General features: G+C 32.6%; 1 protein-coding gene across 6 annotated transcripts in view; it reads right to left on the bottom strand.

Moving 5' to 3' along the window:
* LOC145249474 (protein FAM13A-like) overlaps positions 1 to 18,462 on the bottom strand; it is a 388,341-nt gene that overhangs the window by 9,865 nt on the left and 360,014 nt on the right. For all 6 annotated transcript variants that reach the window (XM_080111053.1, XM_080111056.1, XM_080111054.1 and 3 more), the window contains 8 exons: positions 17,533 to 17,598; positions 13,731 to 13,792; positions 10,534 to 10,592; positions 9,448 to 9,529; positions 5,571 to 5,740; positions 1,949 to 2,032; positions 1,622 to 1,705; positions 1,197 to 1,280 (listed from right to left, as the gene is read on the bottom strand). In XM_080111053.1, coding sequence (XP_079967179.1) covers positions 1,197 to 1,280; positions 1,622 to 1,705; positions 1,949 to 2,032; positions 5,571 to 5,740; positions 9,448 to 9,529; positions 10,534 to 10,592; positions 13,731 to 13,792; positions 17,533 to 17,598 — 691 coding nt within the window. The remainder of the gene's footprint in view (positions 1 to 1,196; positions 1,281 to 1,621; positions 1,706 to 1,948; positions 2,033 to 5,570; positions 5,741 to 9,447; positions 9,530 to 10,533; positions 10,593 to 13,730; positions 13,793 to 17,532; positions 17,599 to 18,462) is intronic.

Raw genomic sequence — 18,462 nt, 5'->3', positions numbered from 1 at the left:
TCCAAACAATACAGAATGGAAATGCTAATCTCCAAACAATACAGAATGGAAATGCTAATCTCCAAACAATAGAGAAGGAAATGCTAATCTCCAAACAATACAGAATGGAAATGCTAATCTCCAAACAATAGAGAAGGAAATGCTAATCTCCAAACAATACAGAAGGAAATGCTAATCTCCAAACAATACAGAATGGAAATGCTAATCTCCAAACAATACAGAATGGAAATGCTAATCTCCAAACAATACAGAATGGAAATGCTAATCTCCAAACAATACAGAATGGAAATGCTAATCTCCAAACAATACAGAATGGAAATGCTAATCTCCAAACAATACAGAATGGAAATGCTAATCTCCAAACAATAGAGAAGGAAATGCTAATCTCCAAACAATAGAGAAGGAAATGCTAATCTCCAAACAATAGAGAAGGAAATGCTAATCTCCAAACAATAGAGAAGGAAATGCTAATCTCCAAACAATAGAAAAAGAAATGCTAATCTCAAAGAGATAATGGTCAGAATTAGGATTCCATAAAAAATCCTTGTATTTGGAAATGAAAAGGATTTGCTTGCTTTCATCGAGAACTTCTGCTGACCATCGAAGAGGACACAACTCTTTGTTCTCTTACCCAGGGCTAGATAACCTCCCCCAAAAAAGTTAAATTGAAAAACTCTTCCTCCTCTGACTGAGAAGCTGTCTGAATGAACCAAAGTTGAAAAGATCCTATATCTTGAAACCGTTAAGAACCCGAGGAATTCATTTTCCTTTGCACAAAGTGTACCCTGAAACATCTTATGAATAATTATTCTCATTTATAAAACAAGTAAGCGTCCAGTTACAGTTTTAGTGTCATATGTAGTCGAGTGGTATCTTACACGTGTTGCATTAAATGACATGAATATACCAAACAAATCAGAGACTTACAAGAGTTCTTCAGGAAAAATATAAATTTTCCCCCGAGATTGAAAAGTCATGTTAAAGTGAAATATACTTATAAGTATAACTTATCCTTTTTAACACAATTTGAAAAAAAAAAAAACAAAAAAAAAACTATATTTTTCCTGAGGAACTCATGTAAGTCTTAGATTTGTTTAGTATATTCATGCCATTAAATGCAACACAGCAACAAAATATGAATGCGAATTAAGTGAATACTTAAAAAAAAAAAAAAAAATTATTTAAAATTTACTCACAGCTTGACGCGTAGTTGGTAAAGCAGATGTAAGTTCGAATGGCTGATCCTCTGGGACTGTTTGCAATTCAGCAGTGTCTCGAGGCTGGAATGATATCAAAGGAATATGGTAAATTACAAGACGAGGAATAATCAAGATTACAATTAGGATAACCAAGATTACAATTAGGAAGATTTGTTATAATTATCTTTTTTCATATGTTATGTTCAAGATCACAGGGAAAAGTCTGAAGGGGTCAGACTTGGTGCATGAATATATAGCTATTTATGGCCGATCCATATGCATAATAAAAGCTGTATTTGTCATTTTAAACATTACTTGATTACATTTATTATTTTTTCTCATCAGACATTTCTGATGGAAGCAGCCATCGACAAAAAAATGTGTGAAATATAAAATCATTAAGTGGAAAGTAATATACATACCGATGATGGTTTTGCTAACATCCGTTTGACCAGCCGATAGTGGTTATACAAGGGTCGCATGAGATCTTTGGCTAATTTTGAGGACTAAAATGAAAAACGATTAAAACGGTTCAATTTTAAAGAATTTAGAAATTTTATTATACGGAAAAATTCCAAGGTCAAATGCAATCTTTGGTTGCATTTCGAATTCTCATCCAAAGCAAACAACACACATTGCATTGATGGATCAAGTTATAAATTGTAATCAAGGATCAAAAAGAAATGAAAAGAAACCAAAAATCTGCAAGACAAGGTGATAATAATCTGATCAAGTATGGAAATACTTACAGGTCTGCCATGAATGCCTTCGAAATGGAGTAAGGATTTCTGTATGGCCAGTTTTTCCTCTTGGATCTGGTCATGGGTCATTAGCTGAGGATTAAGAATGGTTGTTTTTTATAGCTTATAATAATTAAGCCTTTTCTCACTTTTCAGAAAGAGAGAGTGAAAGATAAATAGAGAGAAAGAGATAGATATATAGAAAAATAGAAAGAAAGAAAAGTTAGAAAGAGGGAGAGAAAGAGAAAAAGAAAGAGAAAAAAAAGGAGATAAAACAGAGAAATCGATACTTAATTTTTCAAGTGAAAGCCACATCATGCCACCTCATATCTTCAAAGTCAGATCTTGAAAGTCAACACCAAAGCGTATCTGCATGCGCTGAAGAATGCGATGATACCCTGGTGCAATCAAGTGGCTGCTGGCAGACTCTGCGTGTAGCAGCAGGACTGTGCCAGCTCACAAGTCTAAAAAGATTCAGGCTTGGCTTCAGAAGGGGTGCTGCAACTTTGTACCCTTCTCTAATTAGCTCCCCCCTCCTCTTCAACCCACTGGACTACTTCGTTGGGTTATATGTCGAGAACATCACCAATATGACCTCTCACAACACCAAAGCCAGCCTGATAGCCGGCATCCACCAAGTATTCACCAAGCTCCCACCAGCATTTGTGGAAGAGGCATGCTCCCAGTTCCAGATCCTTATCAACGCAGTGATTGAAGCTGAAGGTGGCTACATTTCATAGATGTCATCTCTACTAGATAATCAAGTTACCGGAATTGATTTTTTTTTATAAAAGTTTTAAAACAAAGCTGTAGTGTTTTCTTTAGGGCAACAAATTTTTCATTCCACTCTGTAAAACTTCTAAGCAACCATTTCTAAATTTAGCATAAGAGAATTTTATAATATCAAGAATGCTAATCTTCCATTCATCGTAAATAACGATTAATGGCAAATTCTTCAGTCTCACTTGTCTCTCCATGCTGCTTTCTCTAGCATTTGTTTTTTTTAAACATTCAAAATCGATGGCATAATTTTGGAATTATGTTCTATATGTGTGAATAATGAAAAAATCCCTATAAACATTGGACTAGAAATGCTTGCCTCTCAAGTCACATATGAATGATCATCAGTATTCATATGTGATAGCGCAACAAATCAATATTTTTATTTAAAAATCTTTTTATTACAAGGCATATTTTTATTACAAGGCATATTTTTATTACAAGGCATCTTTTTATTACAAGGCATATTTTTATTACAAGGCATATTTTTATTACAAGGCATATTTTTATTACAAGGCATATTTTTATTACAAGGCATATTTTTATTACAAGGCATATTTTTATTACAAGGCATATTTGCACTAATTCTATTGTGATATATAACTCTCCATACACACATTTCGTCGTCTTACAATTCAAACTGTTACACCCCCCCAGAGATCTAACCATAAAGTTATGCCATTGGTTTTCCAAACACCTTGTATATTTCTTTACTAAAACTGATCAACATTACCAAGAAGTTTGTGTAGGCTGAAGGACCGACTCCAATCTTTTTAATGTTTAAGAGACGATAGAATTACAATTCCAGAGCATCATTTGTGGAATCTACAAGGGTACAATATGTTTTTTGAATAACATTGGGAAATGAACAAAATTCTGACTAAAATATCAGGATATGATTATATTTGTTTCATTATATCCTGACTAAAAGGTCAGGATATGAAACAATATAATCCCAGAGTAATATCTTCTAGAGGTGAAGCAATCAATAAAGTTTTAACAAGGTTAATACAAGAGTGCTCAATATCAAAGTAGGGAAAGGTATACTTTTTATTTGTGTTACATAAGCATTAATATGTCACTACACATTCATGAGCATGTTTCGATCAGCCAGTTACAAGTAAAAACAAAGAAAAAAGTGGAGAATACAAAGTGTATATCAAAATAGAGAAAAAAAAACAAAAAAAAACAGAAAAAAACAGAAAAAAGGGAGAAAAGAAAGAATAAAAAAGGAAAAAAGGAAATGAATAATAATATCATTGATAAAAAAATAAAAATAAAATCGTAAATACTAAAAATAACAAATGCTCGTAATAATAAAAAATATTAAAATCTTAAAATCATGAAACGACATATTAATGCTTATGTAAAACAACGAAAAAGTATATACAGTAGACCCTCTACAAACGAGATTAATTTGTTCACGGATGGAGCTTGTATCTAGAATTTCTTGTATCTCAAACAAATTTTCCCTTAAGAAATAACTGAAAACCAAAATTAACCTTTTCAGTTCCAAAAATCATCCAAGTTAACCCTAACCAACTCTAAAACACATCTTCCTGATTACTAAAACACATTAAAAAAGCAAACATAAAAATACAATAAAAACACCACACTTGTTTGCTTAGCATCTCTTGCTTCATTTTGATCAACATTATGCTCTTCTATTTTCTCAGACGACACCTTTCCATTACCTGCTTTAAAACTCACGGTTAGGATCACAAAAAGGAGCTGCAATGTGATAAAAACAACACAAGAGTGTGGGATCATGTCTGGATGGCAGGAAACACTTGTGCTAACTGGGACGAGCTGATACTGGGCAGTCTTAACCACTCAGCCACCTAGCAGTAGTACCTGGAAACTCTCATAAATTTTCTCTAGTATGTAGGTCAAGATTTTTGTTGAAAAGACATCTTGTATCTCAAATTTCTCATAAATAGAGTAGCTCATATGTAGAGGTGCCACTGTGTGTATATACATGATAGACTCTCTCCCATCGATTTCGACGTATGAGCGTTCGCCACGACAACCTAAGTTGCTCCGAAATCCACACAGATGATTTGTTTATAGTTCTAAAGACTGCAGAATCAACCACACTTTAGTATTGCTGCTAACCTTTGTCAGTGCAGATGACCATCACAGGATAGAGTATACAGTAGACTGCAGGTTTTTACATCATATACGACACAATCACATTGATACACCAGTTCTTGCTAAATCACTGAAGTTAAGCAACATTGAGCCTGGCCAGTACCAGATGGGTGACCATTTGGGAATGCTAGGCACTATCAGTACTGCGCAGAGCCATAGAAATTTCTAGGTTGGTATCTGGGGCATGCATCCCCAGTCTTCATTAAGACATGCATCTAACAGAAGGTACTCTGGTGTAAAAGCCTGCGGTATATATATATATATGCACGAGCAAACAGTTAATAAAACATGTTAAAAAACACTTTGAAAAAGAGTTAAAAACATATTTAATCTGAAAAGGAAACACTTGATAAGTGGATAGTCCTTAATCTGCAGAGTTTCGAAGAGATACTTTCCTTCTCATCAGAGGGGAGGGTAGGAATTAGCAAAATGTGGGATCGGATTTTGAATGCAAAAGTATTTGATGAAACAACAAGTAAGTCAAAGATCTTACTTGATAACAAAAAAGTGAAGCAGAGGGAATATGGTGAAGAAAAATTTTATATATATATATATATATATATATATATATATATATATATATATATAGATATAGATATTTATTTAATGCAATAATCAATCTGACACTGCACCAATGAATGATCCCAAACTATGTAAATCTAAATTAAAAAAAATCTCATTGTAATAAAATAAAATGTACCTCCAATTCTTCTGGTCTTCTGGCATCTCGCCGTTTCTCTTTGAGTTTCTTTGTAATAGAATCCAAAGTTTGTTCCATGGTTGGAACGTTCGTAGGTGATTCAGAACCACCTGATGATGCCCCACTTCCATGGCGACTTCGGCTGCTCATTTCGGCTTCCTCTTTTAATTCTAAAGGAGATAAAGAGGTATAAAAAAAAAAATTTAAAAAAACACACATGCATGAAAATAAGATTTGGAGAATTAATTTGAAGAAACGATAATTATAACTGGATTAGTCAAAGGAACAGCATCGGATAAAACGCAGAGAAACACAAAACTTGAAACAATGTATTAAAAAGGAAACGAAAAACTTGCATGATTATTAAAACACTTGTAAAATGTAAACATTGTGATTTTTTTTTTAAATGATATCAATTAATAGACAATGGGATCTGATAGTTGTGGTAAGTGAGTCAGTTAATTTATCAGAAATTTGATAAAAGAAAATAATATAAGACAAAAAAATGGATTGCATGAAATTGGAAACAAATAAACAATTGTCAATCTGTTGATAACATTTATCCTCAAGTGGCTTATTGTTTTGCATCAAGCCTGATGCTCAGTGCTGAGGCCACCATTATCTTTCACTACCTCTGTTGGGCAGGGCATGTCCACAGTATAGATCCATTCAGGCTCTGCAAGAAAATGCTCAACGGCAAACTTGCTAATGGGACCAGACAACGAGACATCCTGAAAATGTGTTATAGAGATCAGCTAGAGCGCACCGTGGTTTCAACTAACAGAGACTCATTTTCATGAGAACAAACTGCCAGAATCAAGAACACGTGGAGAATAACATGTTCCTGCACTGCAGACGTTGAGGAGGATAAGAGGGAAAATAAGGAGGTAAAATGGAGAAAAGAGGGGGTGGAAACAACTTTGTCCACCCCTTACTCTTCTTTGTGAAGTCTGCAACTCTTCCACCATAGATTCAACCTTTAATACAGAAAACAGACAAAAAGACAGAACCCAATACTTCAACACAGATGAGAACTGACAGTATTATGTTGCAGCTGTGTGTACGTAACAGGTGTGATATGTACGCGTGCATATATTCTGTATGCATATAATGGTTGTACCAAATTATGCGGATGTAACATTGTCGGTAGCAGGGCAAATGCTATAGACATTACTTGTGCTGTGATGACGACACGAAACGATGGCGTGGATGCATTGACAATGTTTACAGATGAGGAGAGACAATTGCTTGTACAACTGAATGCTTGTACATGACGAGATGGAGACGAGTTCTTCGATGAATAACGAAGAGAGTGTATATTATAGCAGTCTATTATATAGACTGTCTGTACATTTAAGATGTCGAATGAAGGTATGTTCAATAGTTGTGGACAGTAAATGTAATATAGTTCATTTTAAACGACAACATAAGACGATATGACACAATAGTTATATTTATATATTATAACATTTATTCTCTGGTTCCGGTCAGACATCTTTGGATATTAGAACGTTCTGTTCGCATTTTGGCTATTTTGCAATACGCCGCTTCCTAGTGTCATAAGAGAGACTAACTTTTCTCCCGACTATTAAGTCCCATCTGAACTATCTGACATCTCTTCTTCCACTCCTCTCAACTAACTAATATATTAAAAAAACTAATCCTTTGTGCTTACATCATTCAACTACACAAAATCATAACAGGCGACTTCTCAATCACGTTTTCTCTGGCCAAATTTATTTTGTTTATGCATTTGACATTTTTCTTCATTTGTTTATAATTCCTAAGATTTCCACTACATTCCAAAACTTACAAACAGTATTTGTAACACATAATTTTCAGACCGATAATCATAATGTTCTTTCATAATAACGTTTTTTTAAATAAACATTAACTTTTAATAATAATAATCGATCTTACAATCGATTATTAGCAAGGTCACCTGGCGTCGTCCACGAGGCTAATACATAACAAGAATTGTATTTATATTCTCAGCATCAACAAGAATCCGAGTAAAAGGGAGGCTACTTTATAACAAATAAATGCTAGCATGAATCAGAGTTATCGCCCTTGGAACCACCTGATATTTTTAGAATTGAGATTATAATCTTATCTCCTAATCATGCTACATAATTAATGATTTCAACATTCAACTCTAAATTTGTAAAAATGAAAACTTGATTCTCATTCAAAAGTTACACTTTTATTCATTTTGATTTCAATAGCTGGGAGATAATCTGAGGACCAGCAGATTATGACGACACATAGCAGCAGTTTGTTCACTCTTCTCTTGTTGCTATTCGGTCATGATATACATGATTAATACACAAAATAATTTGGGGGTTCAACAATGCTTTTGAGTTTAAAAAAAATTGCTTTTTTAGTTAGATATAGTAACTAGGATATATAAAGAGATACAAAAATAAAAATAACAAAAAAAAATTGCAATTATAAAAATAGGTTAGAATCTCAAAGATTAAATGTAGCGCTTTAGGGACCAATTCTTTGATACAAGCAGATTATATGGATGGTGCTGCATCATTTCAGTAGCTGAGGTTTTGTTGTATAGATGACACATAGCAGCAGTTCATTCTCTTGATTTGGTGTTGTTTTGTCATGATGGGAGTTGATTAATAGGTGCTGTAAAAGCACAAAATCATTTGAGGTTCAACAATGTTTCCGAGACGGGGAAGGATATATTTTCTTCTCTAGTATACATTATACATAAATAATACCCCCAACTCATACTGTATTGGGAATGTAAGCAACTGTCCCACAACACGGCCGCTCTTTCCCCGACTCTAGAAAACAAAAGCAGAAGAATTTCTTAGCTTTCATCTTATGTGTCCGTGGCGACTTCCTGTCTATGACGTAATATCCTGACACATAATACTTGCTCTAGTTTGACTTTGAAAGGAAAATTCAATCTTGTTTCACTAAGTTTAGTGGAAATTTTCCATTTTTAACCTTTTCTTTATACAATCCATATCTGGTTGGCATGTTTTCTGTGTCATTATCATCTTTTTGAATGTGTGTCGCATCATATTTCTAAAATATCACTTCATCTTTTGATCTCGTCTCTAAATATGATAATCACTAAGTATGCATAGTCCATCACTGCAGATGTAGGATGATATTTTTTAAATATGGTATTGTTTCTATTGTAGCACACTAAAGATCAATTCTTTGATCTTAGCAGATTATCTGCACAGTAGTTGATCATATTGTGTAGATAACACATAGCAGCAGTTTCATTTTTTTTTTTCTCTTGTTTTTGTTGTTTTTCTGTTGTGATAGTTGATTAATAGATCGTGTGATTAAAAATTAGTACAAAGCTGATTTTTTTGTACAGCATGCAGTGTTCACGTCAAGCAAGCAGAATGAAAAAAAAAAAGCCAATGTGTTTACATATAAGGCTGGTAAATTCGTGAGGTAATGAAACTTTGGAGCGTTTAATATGCATATGAAAGACAGATGGTTTCAATAAAAAAAGCCTGTTAATCAGAGAAGGGCACCCTTTTTGTAGACGCGAGTTTTTTCCAATGTCTATCGAATTTTCAGACAGGGAATTGTGAGAATTAGCTGTGTATTGGAATTTCAATACCGAGAATTCTGAAGAAGAAGAACAGTAAACTATAGAAGGTGTTATAAATAATAATGTTATAAATAATAATGTTATAAATAATAATGGCACAAAATCATTTGGGGTTCAACGATGTTTTCAAGATTTTAAACTTTTTTTTTCCCCCCAGTATGCATCAATCATAATAATCCTCAACGCATACTAATTCTTTAGATAAGTTTTTTCAATCTATTTATGTACAATGTATAGGATTGCCTCATCCATAGAAAAAAAAAAACGAGAAAAAATACTTACTTTTCAATTCCTTCCGTGCTTTCGTTAAGTCAGCCATGTATTTCTTTATTTCAGCTTTAGCAGTTTTATCACTCTGAGATGGCTGAAAAACAAAATAGAAAGATTTAAATACAAATAAGTCAAGCATGCAAAGTCCCCCACCATGAGTGAAAAATTTACTTTCACCATGACTAATGTTTGTGCAAAAATTTCAAAAAGATTAAGGTGTAGTTATTGAGAAAAGTGCGAACAAATGAATGAACAGGCGATTTGGGGGCAATTCTACCCCTATAATGCCTCCTAGGAGGGGGAAAACCAGAGTTATCCGAAAAATCTGTTCTCGCAAAAAATTTACTTCCACCATGACTAATGTTTGAGCAAAATTTCAAAAAAATTCAAGGAGCGGTTATTGCGAACAAATGAACAATTTTGAGGCAATTTTACGCCTATAATGCCCCCCACCCCGCCACCTGGGAAAGGGGGGCAGAGTTATCCCAGAAAATCTGTTCCCATAAAAATTTACTTTCACCATGACTAATGTTTGTACAAAATTTCAAAAGAATCCAAGGCGTGGTTATTGAGAAAAGCGCAAATAAACAAACAAGAATGAATTACTAGGTCCCATCTCTCCTTTGTCGAGGGGACCAACAAAAACAATATTATCTGCATGTTTTTAAAGATATGACCTGTGACTCCTTAGATGATTATTGGGACATTAGAGAGAGAGTAAAAATGATTTTACTGCATATCAACCCTTTTTGGGTTATTTAATGCCAAATCGAATAATTATCGGAAAAAAAAAAAAAAAGTCTTATACTTCAAGTTCTTCATGTGTTCAAATATTTATTCATGGAGTTTGGTTGTTTTGTTTTATGGCATATCAACCCTTTTATCGGGGATAGCCTAGATTAATAAGACTGATATTTACATTAACTAAAACTGAGAAACATGAAAATGCAAGATGTTTTATTTGAAACAAATTAACTTTCAACAATTTTTATTGTCATCCGAGTGATCAGCATTTTTTTAAATATTAAAAATACAAGTAGACAAAACGTCCATCCCTCTCAAAAAATAATGAATGGAATTTTTTTTCAAATAACTTACTCGATAGCCATGTTCTTTTTCAAAATTTTCTTCAAAGAGTTTGATTTTTTTTCTAAGAGCTGAAATAAAAAAAAGCATATTTTGAATAAATCAGTTGTAATCTTGAACACCATCTTTCAAAATCTGAAAGTTGAGAAAGAAGTACAAAATCATTATCGACAAGATATTTTCAATATTAAATTTTTTAAAAAGATTACAATGTTCTTTATTTGTTCAATACTGAAGTCATAACATTATGAAGATAAAATACTAAAATATTAAAAAAATAAAACCATTTTTGCACTTCCTTTCTCTCTCCTTTCTTTTTCAGTTGCCTACTTTTTTATGGAAAATAGAAATCACTTGAGACAAGGCATGAAGCCACTTGATGTAAGAGACTTAGAAAAAATACTACTTCAAATTGAAAAAAAGTAGCCAATAATCAATGTTAAATAGATTCTGACCCAGAAAACAGCAATTTTTCCTTCTGTGTCAGAAACGTTTAGGAATAGGAGGACTAAGGGACAAATTAAGGAAAACAAAAGTTACAATGCGGCCAAAAGTGAATCCATGATCCATTTTCTACTCTACATGAACTCAGTTTTTTTTTTTTTAGTTTTTTTTTATTTATTATCTCCCTTCGCTCTCTCTTTCCTGACTGGATTAAATTTTTTTTTTCTTTTTTACTAAATTTTTTTGCTAATTTAATTTTCAATTCTCTTTTCCTTCTTTCTTCTCTCTTATTTATTCATAATCGTTTTTTCTTATGAGTGAAATTGGTTCCAATGAAACTTAATTTCATCACATATTTTTCTTCATCATGCTAATATCATGTCACATTAAAATCATAACAATTCTATAAATAGACATCAGGAATTCACAAATTGTTAATTAAAACTTCCAAGTCTGGAGACAATTTTTTTTAAATAAATACACTATCACTTATCAAGACCAAAAGCCACCCGAGGACAAGGGCTAATAAGATTGTCAGCTTGCTGATGAACATTGAGGATTGGAAATGATAGGTGTTAAAAGCAAATGAATCCTAAGCAAATTTGTAAATAAAATCTGACCCAATCTGGCATTACCTGAGAGAATATGGCACTGTTTATATGTGGAACAACATATGATGTACGTACCAGTGAAAGAAAGAATATTGTATTCCAAAAATCGCGTAAATGGTTTCAAGTAGTTTTATTTTGAAAAAAGAAAATTACATTTTATGGCTAAATGGCAATCTCAACACCATTTTTAAAGATAAGAGATACGTCGAAATAATTCAAACTTTTGCAAGATTTTAGAAAGCCATTCTTAATACAGGGAGGAAGGGGGCACTGGAAAAACAAATTTGATTGAAAATTATTTTCTTTATAAAAATAAAACTACTCGATCAATTTATGCGATTTTTGGCGTATGATATTTTTTTTCAGTCACAGATAGGTACATCATGAAGAATTTTTTTTTTTTTAAAGTTTTTTTTTTGATGGAAGGTAGTTATGGACTTGTCCCAAATATTATTTGTGAATATATTGGATGTTTTTGCAAAATTAACCAGCCATTTTCAATTAAAAAAATAAAATAAAAACGATTTAAATAGAATTTCAAACGTTTGTTATGTTCAAACTTGTTATTTCCAACTTTCAAAATACAAGCAAAGAAAAATTGCAAAGGAAAACAACTTATTTTTACTTGTGAGACATGTTCACAAAGTGAATTTCTCTAAGTTAACATATGCGCATATACAAGTAACCACCAAAAATTACTGGTGTATATCCTAATGTGTATGTTAGAGAAGGAAATACTGGGCCAGATATAGAATATAATCAATGAAATTGATTGGTATATATGGATTTCCAATAAAGATTGAAAAATGACAAAGGACTGGCTACTCAGAATCAAACATCTATGAGGGCTTGTACAAATTTTCACTATCAAGGACTTTTCAAGGCTTGTTAAGGCATTCTCCAGACAAAATTCAAGTTTTCAAAATAAAATTTGGGATTTGTTTTACAATCCACAGAGATTCAAAAAAGTGATAAAAGAATCAAATATATAACAAATAAATGTTACCATTTCCAATCAAATATATAACAAATAAATGTTACCATTGCCAATAAAAGTTACTTTGCAACCCACCTGCATCATTTTCAATTATTAAAATTTTTGTTGGGGTGTAGAGTGTGGGGAATTCACTATTGGAGAGTCCCGTCCACGCAAAGAAAGTATTTTTTAGAGAAGGAAAGTCAATTTTATTCACCACTACTTCTCCCTCCCTGTGCCCCTCCTCCAAAATCTAATTTGTAAAACTCACTATGTCTGTCTGCCTCCATATTTTCAAACTATCTCTTCCGAAACTAAATTTCACAGAGCAGCACTAGGGGCCTTCAAATGATTGGATTTTTTATGAATGGTTCTTTTATGGGTCTTTAGCCAGTTAAAATAGTTTTTAAGGGGGGGGGGGGGTCAAAATTTAAAAAAAATTCGTTATACATTTTATACATTCATCTTAGTTTATTTTTAATCAGTTCATATGCGTGTGTTACTTTGGTACAGTGGTAATGTCACCAGCTTTGAATGATACAGTTTTGCTTTTGGTTTCAATTCTAGCTGATAGCACCCAAATACTTTTTTTTACTTTTGAAATCACAACTATAATAATATACATGAAATCTGGATAAATTATCATATTTAAGCATATTTTACGACCAGGCAAAGCCTCCGCTCTCATCCCCACTAGTAAATTATAAATGAAAACAGAAATAGGGGAGATTTGAAAAAATAATAGTATTTATTTCGATTTTATTTTTTTTAATATTTTGACAAATTTTTACTGGATATAAAGCGTACAATTTTCAAGGCCTTTTCAAGAAATTTACGAGATATTTTCCATATTTTTAAGGATTTTTCAAGTTAATAGAATTAAGGCCTTTTCAAAGCATAAGTCAAAATTCAAGGACTTTTCAAGTCTGTACGAATCCTGATCCAGGTGTCAGATGTATTACTGTCTAGGTTTGACATGGAAAATTTGAAAAGATAACTTTATGTTATACGCTGAGCATATTCATACAAGTCAGCAGCAACTACAATATTAGATGATTTATATGCATTTTCTTTTTCATATCGAGTAGCCTCCCCTGCACCTGCATTGTACATATTGTTCAGACTTGAAAATCATTCTTGTTTGGAAGATTGAAAAATGAATAGTTTTGAATACTCACATTGAATTTTCTTTGTCAGTTGTTTCAATCTGGCTGTATATTCATCTTCAACAGGAACATTGCTAGACAAAAAAATAAAAACAATAGAAAATAGATGAGGATTATCAAATATATATAACTGATAACACAAAAAAATTTCAGTGTCACAATAATTTGTATTTAAAACCATTTTTAATGTTATAGACACTGAAGAAAAAAGACATTGAATAAGTTTTCTTGCTTCAGCTTGTCACTGAACCTACGCTTTGTAGAAGTGCAAGCAAAAGTATAAAAAAACAATTACTCTATGGCATAATGAATACCTACGTCTTGTTAGTATGTTTCTGAATCTTTTTAGATGAGAGTTGATAATTCATATTATTCCATAAGACCTTGCAAGTTGTATTTTTTTTGGAGTTTAAAGGTTCAAGCTACATTCCAAATATAATTGCAAATTAGAACTTCTACCTACGTAGTAATGACTGATGAACGAGAACATGATACTCCCACGGATTAAATAAAAGGTTCCGTTTGAAATTTTGTGCATATTACCAAGTTCGACAGAATATATTTGAAGAAGGTCAGAAGTTACGTCGGATGAAATATTGTTCGAATAACACACAAGATGAGACCAGTAGTCCGAATAATACGATTATCTGATTAGGTCATTCATCTAGGAGATGGAAACTGACCCAAATTTTACATCATCTCAGTTATCTTGACTTTTTTTTTTTTTTTTTACAAAGGAGTTACCACTTATCAAGCCACTCGAGGATAAAGGTTAACGAGTGTATGGTAGTCAATGAGAAAATATATAATAATTGTTAGTAGTGGAAATTTGGTAAATTGGATTAATTAAGATGGCTCATCAAGAACTTGTTTACGTTGGACTTGAAGACAACCATATTGTAGTCAGTTGGAAAGCAGGCAAATGGAAGAGAGTTCCACAGGCGTGCAGTTCTAAGAAAGAAACTTTGCTCATGGAATCTACGTTTAGGTTTAGGCACAGATAAAGAGTGGGGGAAATTATTGATAATGGTTTCAGCTAAACTAGTAAACCAAGCTTGTCAGAAGAGCACACTAGCAAAGGCTTAATAATACCTAATATAGTATCCAGGTGCAGGGTTATCTTACTTGTTTTCTAGATTTATGAATCCATCAAGCAAAGAGTGTGGGTGGGTGTGGGGGGGGGTTAATTCATTAATTTATTTTGCCAAAATATAAACTTTACTTTATACCAAACTGTTCACGTTTGATATGAACACTGACCTCAAAATAATATTGTAAAAACTTGTTCAATTTTCAACTTATAAATGAAATTAAATAGAGTAAAACATCCTGTTTACTGTTGAAATTGTGCCCTTCCACTGCATTGCTACTCAGCTACGTTAATACGACCTGATCATTTATAGGAAGTGATATTAGATACGCGAGCAAAAACATTTGATTTTATATTTAAAAAAAAAAAAAAAAAAAAAAATGAAAATCATTCTACATGTCAACTGGTTTTTATAAACAATCACACCCGTGCCTAGCATAATTCAGGATGTCTTCAGGTGTATTATTCATCTTTAGAATCAGCTATTTGTTGCTTAACGCACACTTGATTTCCTCTAAAACATCCAGATAAATCTAGTCTGGCATAAAGTCATTCATTATTTTATTGTATTGTATTTCTCCAATGAAGTTTTGAAATCTTTTAGATGGTTTTCGATAATTTATTTTATTCAGACTTCTATTCTCACCTTGGTTAACTTTTTGGCAGATGTAACCTTTGACCTTTTCGAACTTTGGAATCTTCCTATCAAACTTGGGAGATGTTGTGGAGAATAGATAAAGGACATTGAATAACAATCCGTTCTTAATTGTTAGTTTTTCTGCAAGTAGAAAGTTCAATTCCCATTGCAGGTGATAGTAACAAACAAAGGATAACAATAATTACTTAACACTTTTACCTAGTCTTGGCTGATGGGACAAGAACAATCTACCTTTAGATAAAAGAAAAGATTGTTTGAAATTCTATTTTCTCCTCCAACTGTACCAATATGCAGAAATTTAAATGTAATGTGACCAAACAAATAAAAATCTGTTCCATAATCATAGTTACGTCTGGTTTTGGATGAATAAAAGTCAAACAAAAAGATACTGACCGTCTGCATCGATGAAAACAATTTTACACATTTGCATGACGATTATGGAACAAATGAATGCAAATGTAATCCAAATTTTTTTGCCTCCCCACAAGGACAGCATTAAACACTAGGTCGGTTTTTTAATGTGGGGAAAATCCTGTTTCCCAAAGATAGGAACTGAATTCAGACGAAAATTAAAATTGTTGCAGTCTAGAATGATTTCAGCTCCACTGACCGAGGACAGAAAAGATGGAATGTAACATGAACACAGATACTACACATTGCTCCTTGCAAAAAAAAAAAAAAAAAAAAGGCCAAGTAGTAAAACTTTGTGTCTGTCCTTGTGAAGAGTTAAGAGAAAATTAATCTGCATGTCAGCATGTTTAGAAACAGCGACAACAAGTGTGTAAGATGTAGACAATTATGGGTATTAGAATAAAAATAAAGATACTGGGATAAGTATTGGTAAGAACTCTAAATTATTTGAAAATAGATGGCAGGGAGAGGTCAAGTATTTATTTTAATAATTGTTTAATAGTGTTGAAATCCCTTTCATATTATACATTATATATATATATATATATATATATATATATATATAGTGTAAAACAGATATAATTATAAATAATACTCCAAGTTCCAAATATCAAGTTTTTTTTTTCAGTCATTTATTGCTTTTCAAAAGGTATCCATTACAATATTGTTTCGTGTTGCGACTCACAAGTCTGCAAAATTATGTCTTTGCTGTATATTTAGTCACGTACTCAGATATTTACCTTACAAAATTTATAAAAAACACCATTTTGGACAACTTACATGGTTCATGTAACTGACATGCTCTGCCGTTCCTAAGATTCATATATTTTATTCCAGGTTAATATTATTCAAAGGTGAAATGCCCACTAAGTTTAACGAGGTTTATACAAAAGTGGTCAATACCAAAGTAAAACAAAAGATTGCCACCATAAATGAAAAAGATTAGGTCTACATTATTGGAAGCAACAGGTTTCATAATTGTTAATTTTTCTTATTAACCTATTTGTTATTAGAAATGTTTATATATATATATATATATATATATATATATATATATATATATATATATATATATATATATATATATATATATACACACATACATACTCTCTTAAGGGATGCCCCCTTTCTGTTGCACCACCTCGTGATGCGAGTCAGTAACGGCTTCCTGAAGCATTTTGACGTGCTTGGATGGTCAGAGGGCAGATGACCAAGCGTGCAACCCCCGACCTCTGTGGGACAACTGCCTGCTGGGGGTCTACATTCAGTTCCCAACATCAACAAGCCTCGACAGAAATATCCCGGAAATAATTGACCTCATCTGCACATTGAATTTCCCAGGCTGTATGATATCCTTTATCTATGACTTTTAAATAACGTTTTTCAATATATGTGCTGCTGAGCAAAATATGCTTATATGCAATTAGCAAAATTATCAGCCATGAGTGGATAATTCTGCTAATTGCATTTCATTTCCTCTGATGACATGAACCATTATTGAAAATCCAGATTAAGGAAATAAATATAATTCTTCTCCATATATTCCTTGTTTTAAACAATAAATTCTTAACTTGATTATATTTTCATGTATATTTTAATCTACAGAATTTAACTTATCATTACACACACACACACACACACACAATAAAAATTACCTGTATTTCTGGTATTGTTCCTGTTCAACTGGTGGTGATGGTGGGATATCAGTGTTGGAAGAAACACTAAAAGCAAAAAAATACAGTTGTTAAAAAAAATAAAATCCTAGAAATAAGTTCTGACGATTCACGACTTTCATTTATATAAATCACATGACTGTTCAGTGCTTCCAATTTTAACAACAAAAAATCCATTATTTGGAGATTTTGATTTTGGTTTGGAGTAATTGTTACATATTAGGGGTCTTAATGTCAATGGTGATTAAGTTAACTAATGCAAATTTTGACAAGGATCACATTGTAATAACCCAGATCTGCAAAACAGAATCGTTCCCAGAGATTAATGATAAAGTTGAGGCAGGGGGACAGCAGATTGAACACTAGACAAAACAGAGTGATATGACAAATGATGTCATGTTTTTTGAGCTGAGAGAAACAAAGATTTTCAAATCAGTTTCTCTGTGGAAGCCGTGCGAATGAGACACCGTCAATTATGTAGAAAACTTTGATGTCTCCGTCTGTGTGCGTCACTCATTCCAGTAAGTTAGGAAGTAAATAATTAAAACATTAGTCTCCCTCTCTGAGTAAATTCTCATCAAATTTGTAAAAAAACTAACATTTCCTTTTTGTTCATAAAAATAAGTTGGCAGGATCAAATCGTCCACCAACAAAAAGTTGCATGAAGATTCCCTGCAAGTTGGACATTAAGTAACTAGTACATTTAACAGCAGGGACTTCACATCAATTTTTTTTTTTTTTTTTTTTTTTTGGGGGGGGGGTCCTGTAGAAACATAGGCCCCAAAACAGAGTGCATTCTCTCCTAGTGACCCCAATTATGTTGTTAGGTACCCGGTATGCAACAGTATCTGCTGATTGCACTTGAACAAGCTGTACCTTCTATTTTAGATTATTCTGACCCTTCAAGTTGAA

This window comes from Euprymna scolopes, chromosome 28 (genome assembly GCF_053919585.1).
Source record: "Euprymna scolopes isolate OS-2025 chromosome 28, ASM5391958v1, whole genome shotgun sequence".
In the NCBI taxonomy this organism is placed as follows: domain Eukaryota; kingdom Metazoa; phylum Mollusca; class Cephalopoda; order Sepiida; family Sepiolidae; genus Euprymna; species Euprymna scolopes.
This window is presented reverse-complemented; position numbering and strand designations above follow the sequence as displayed.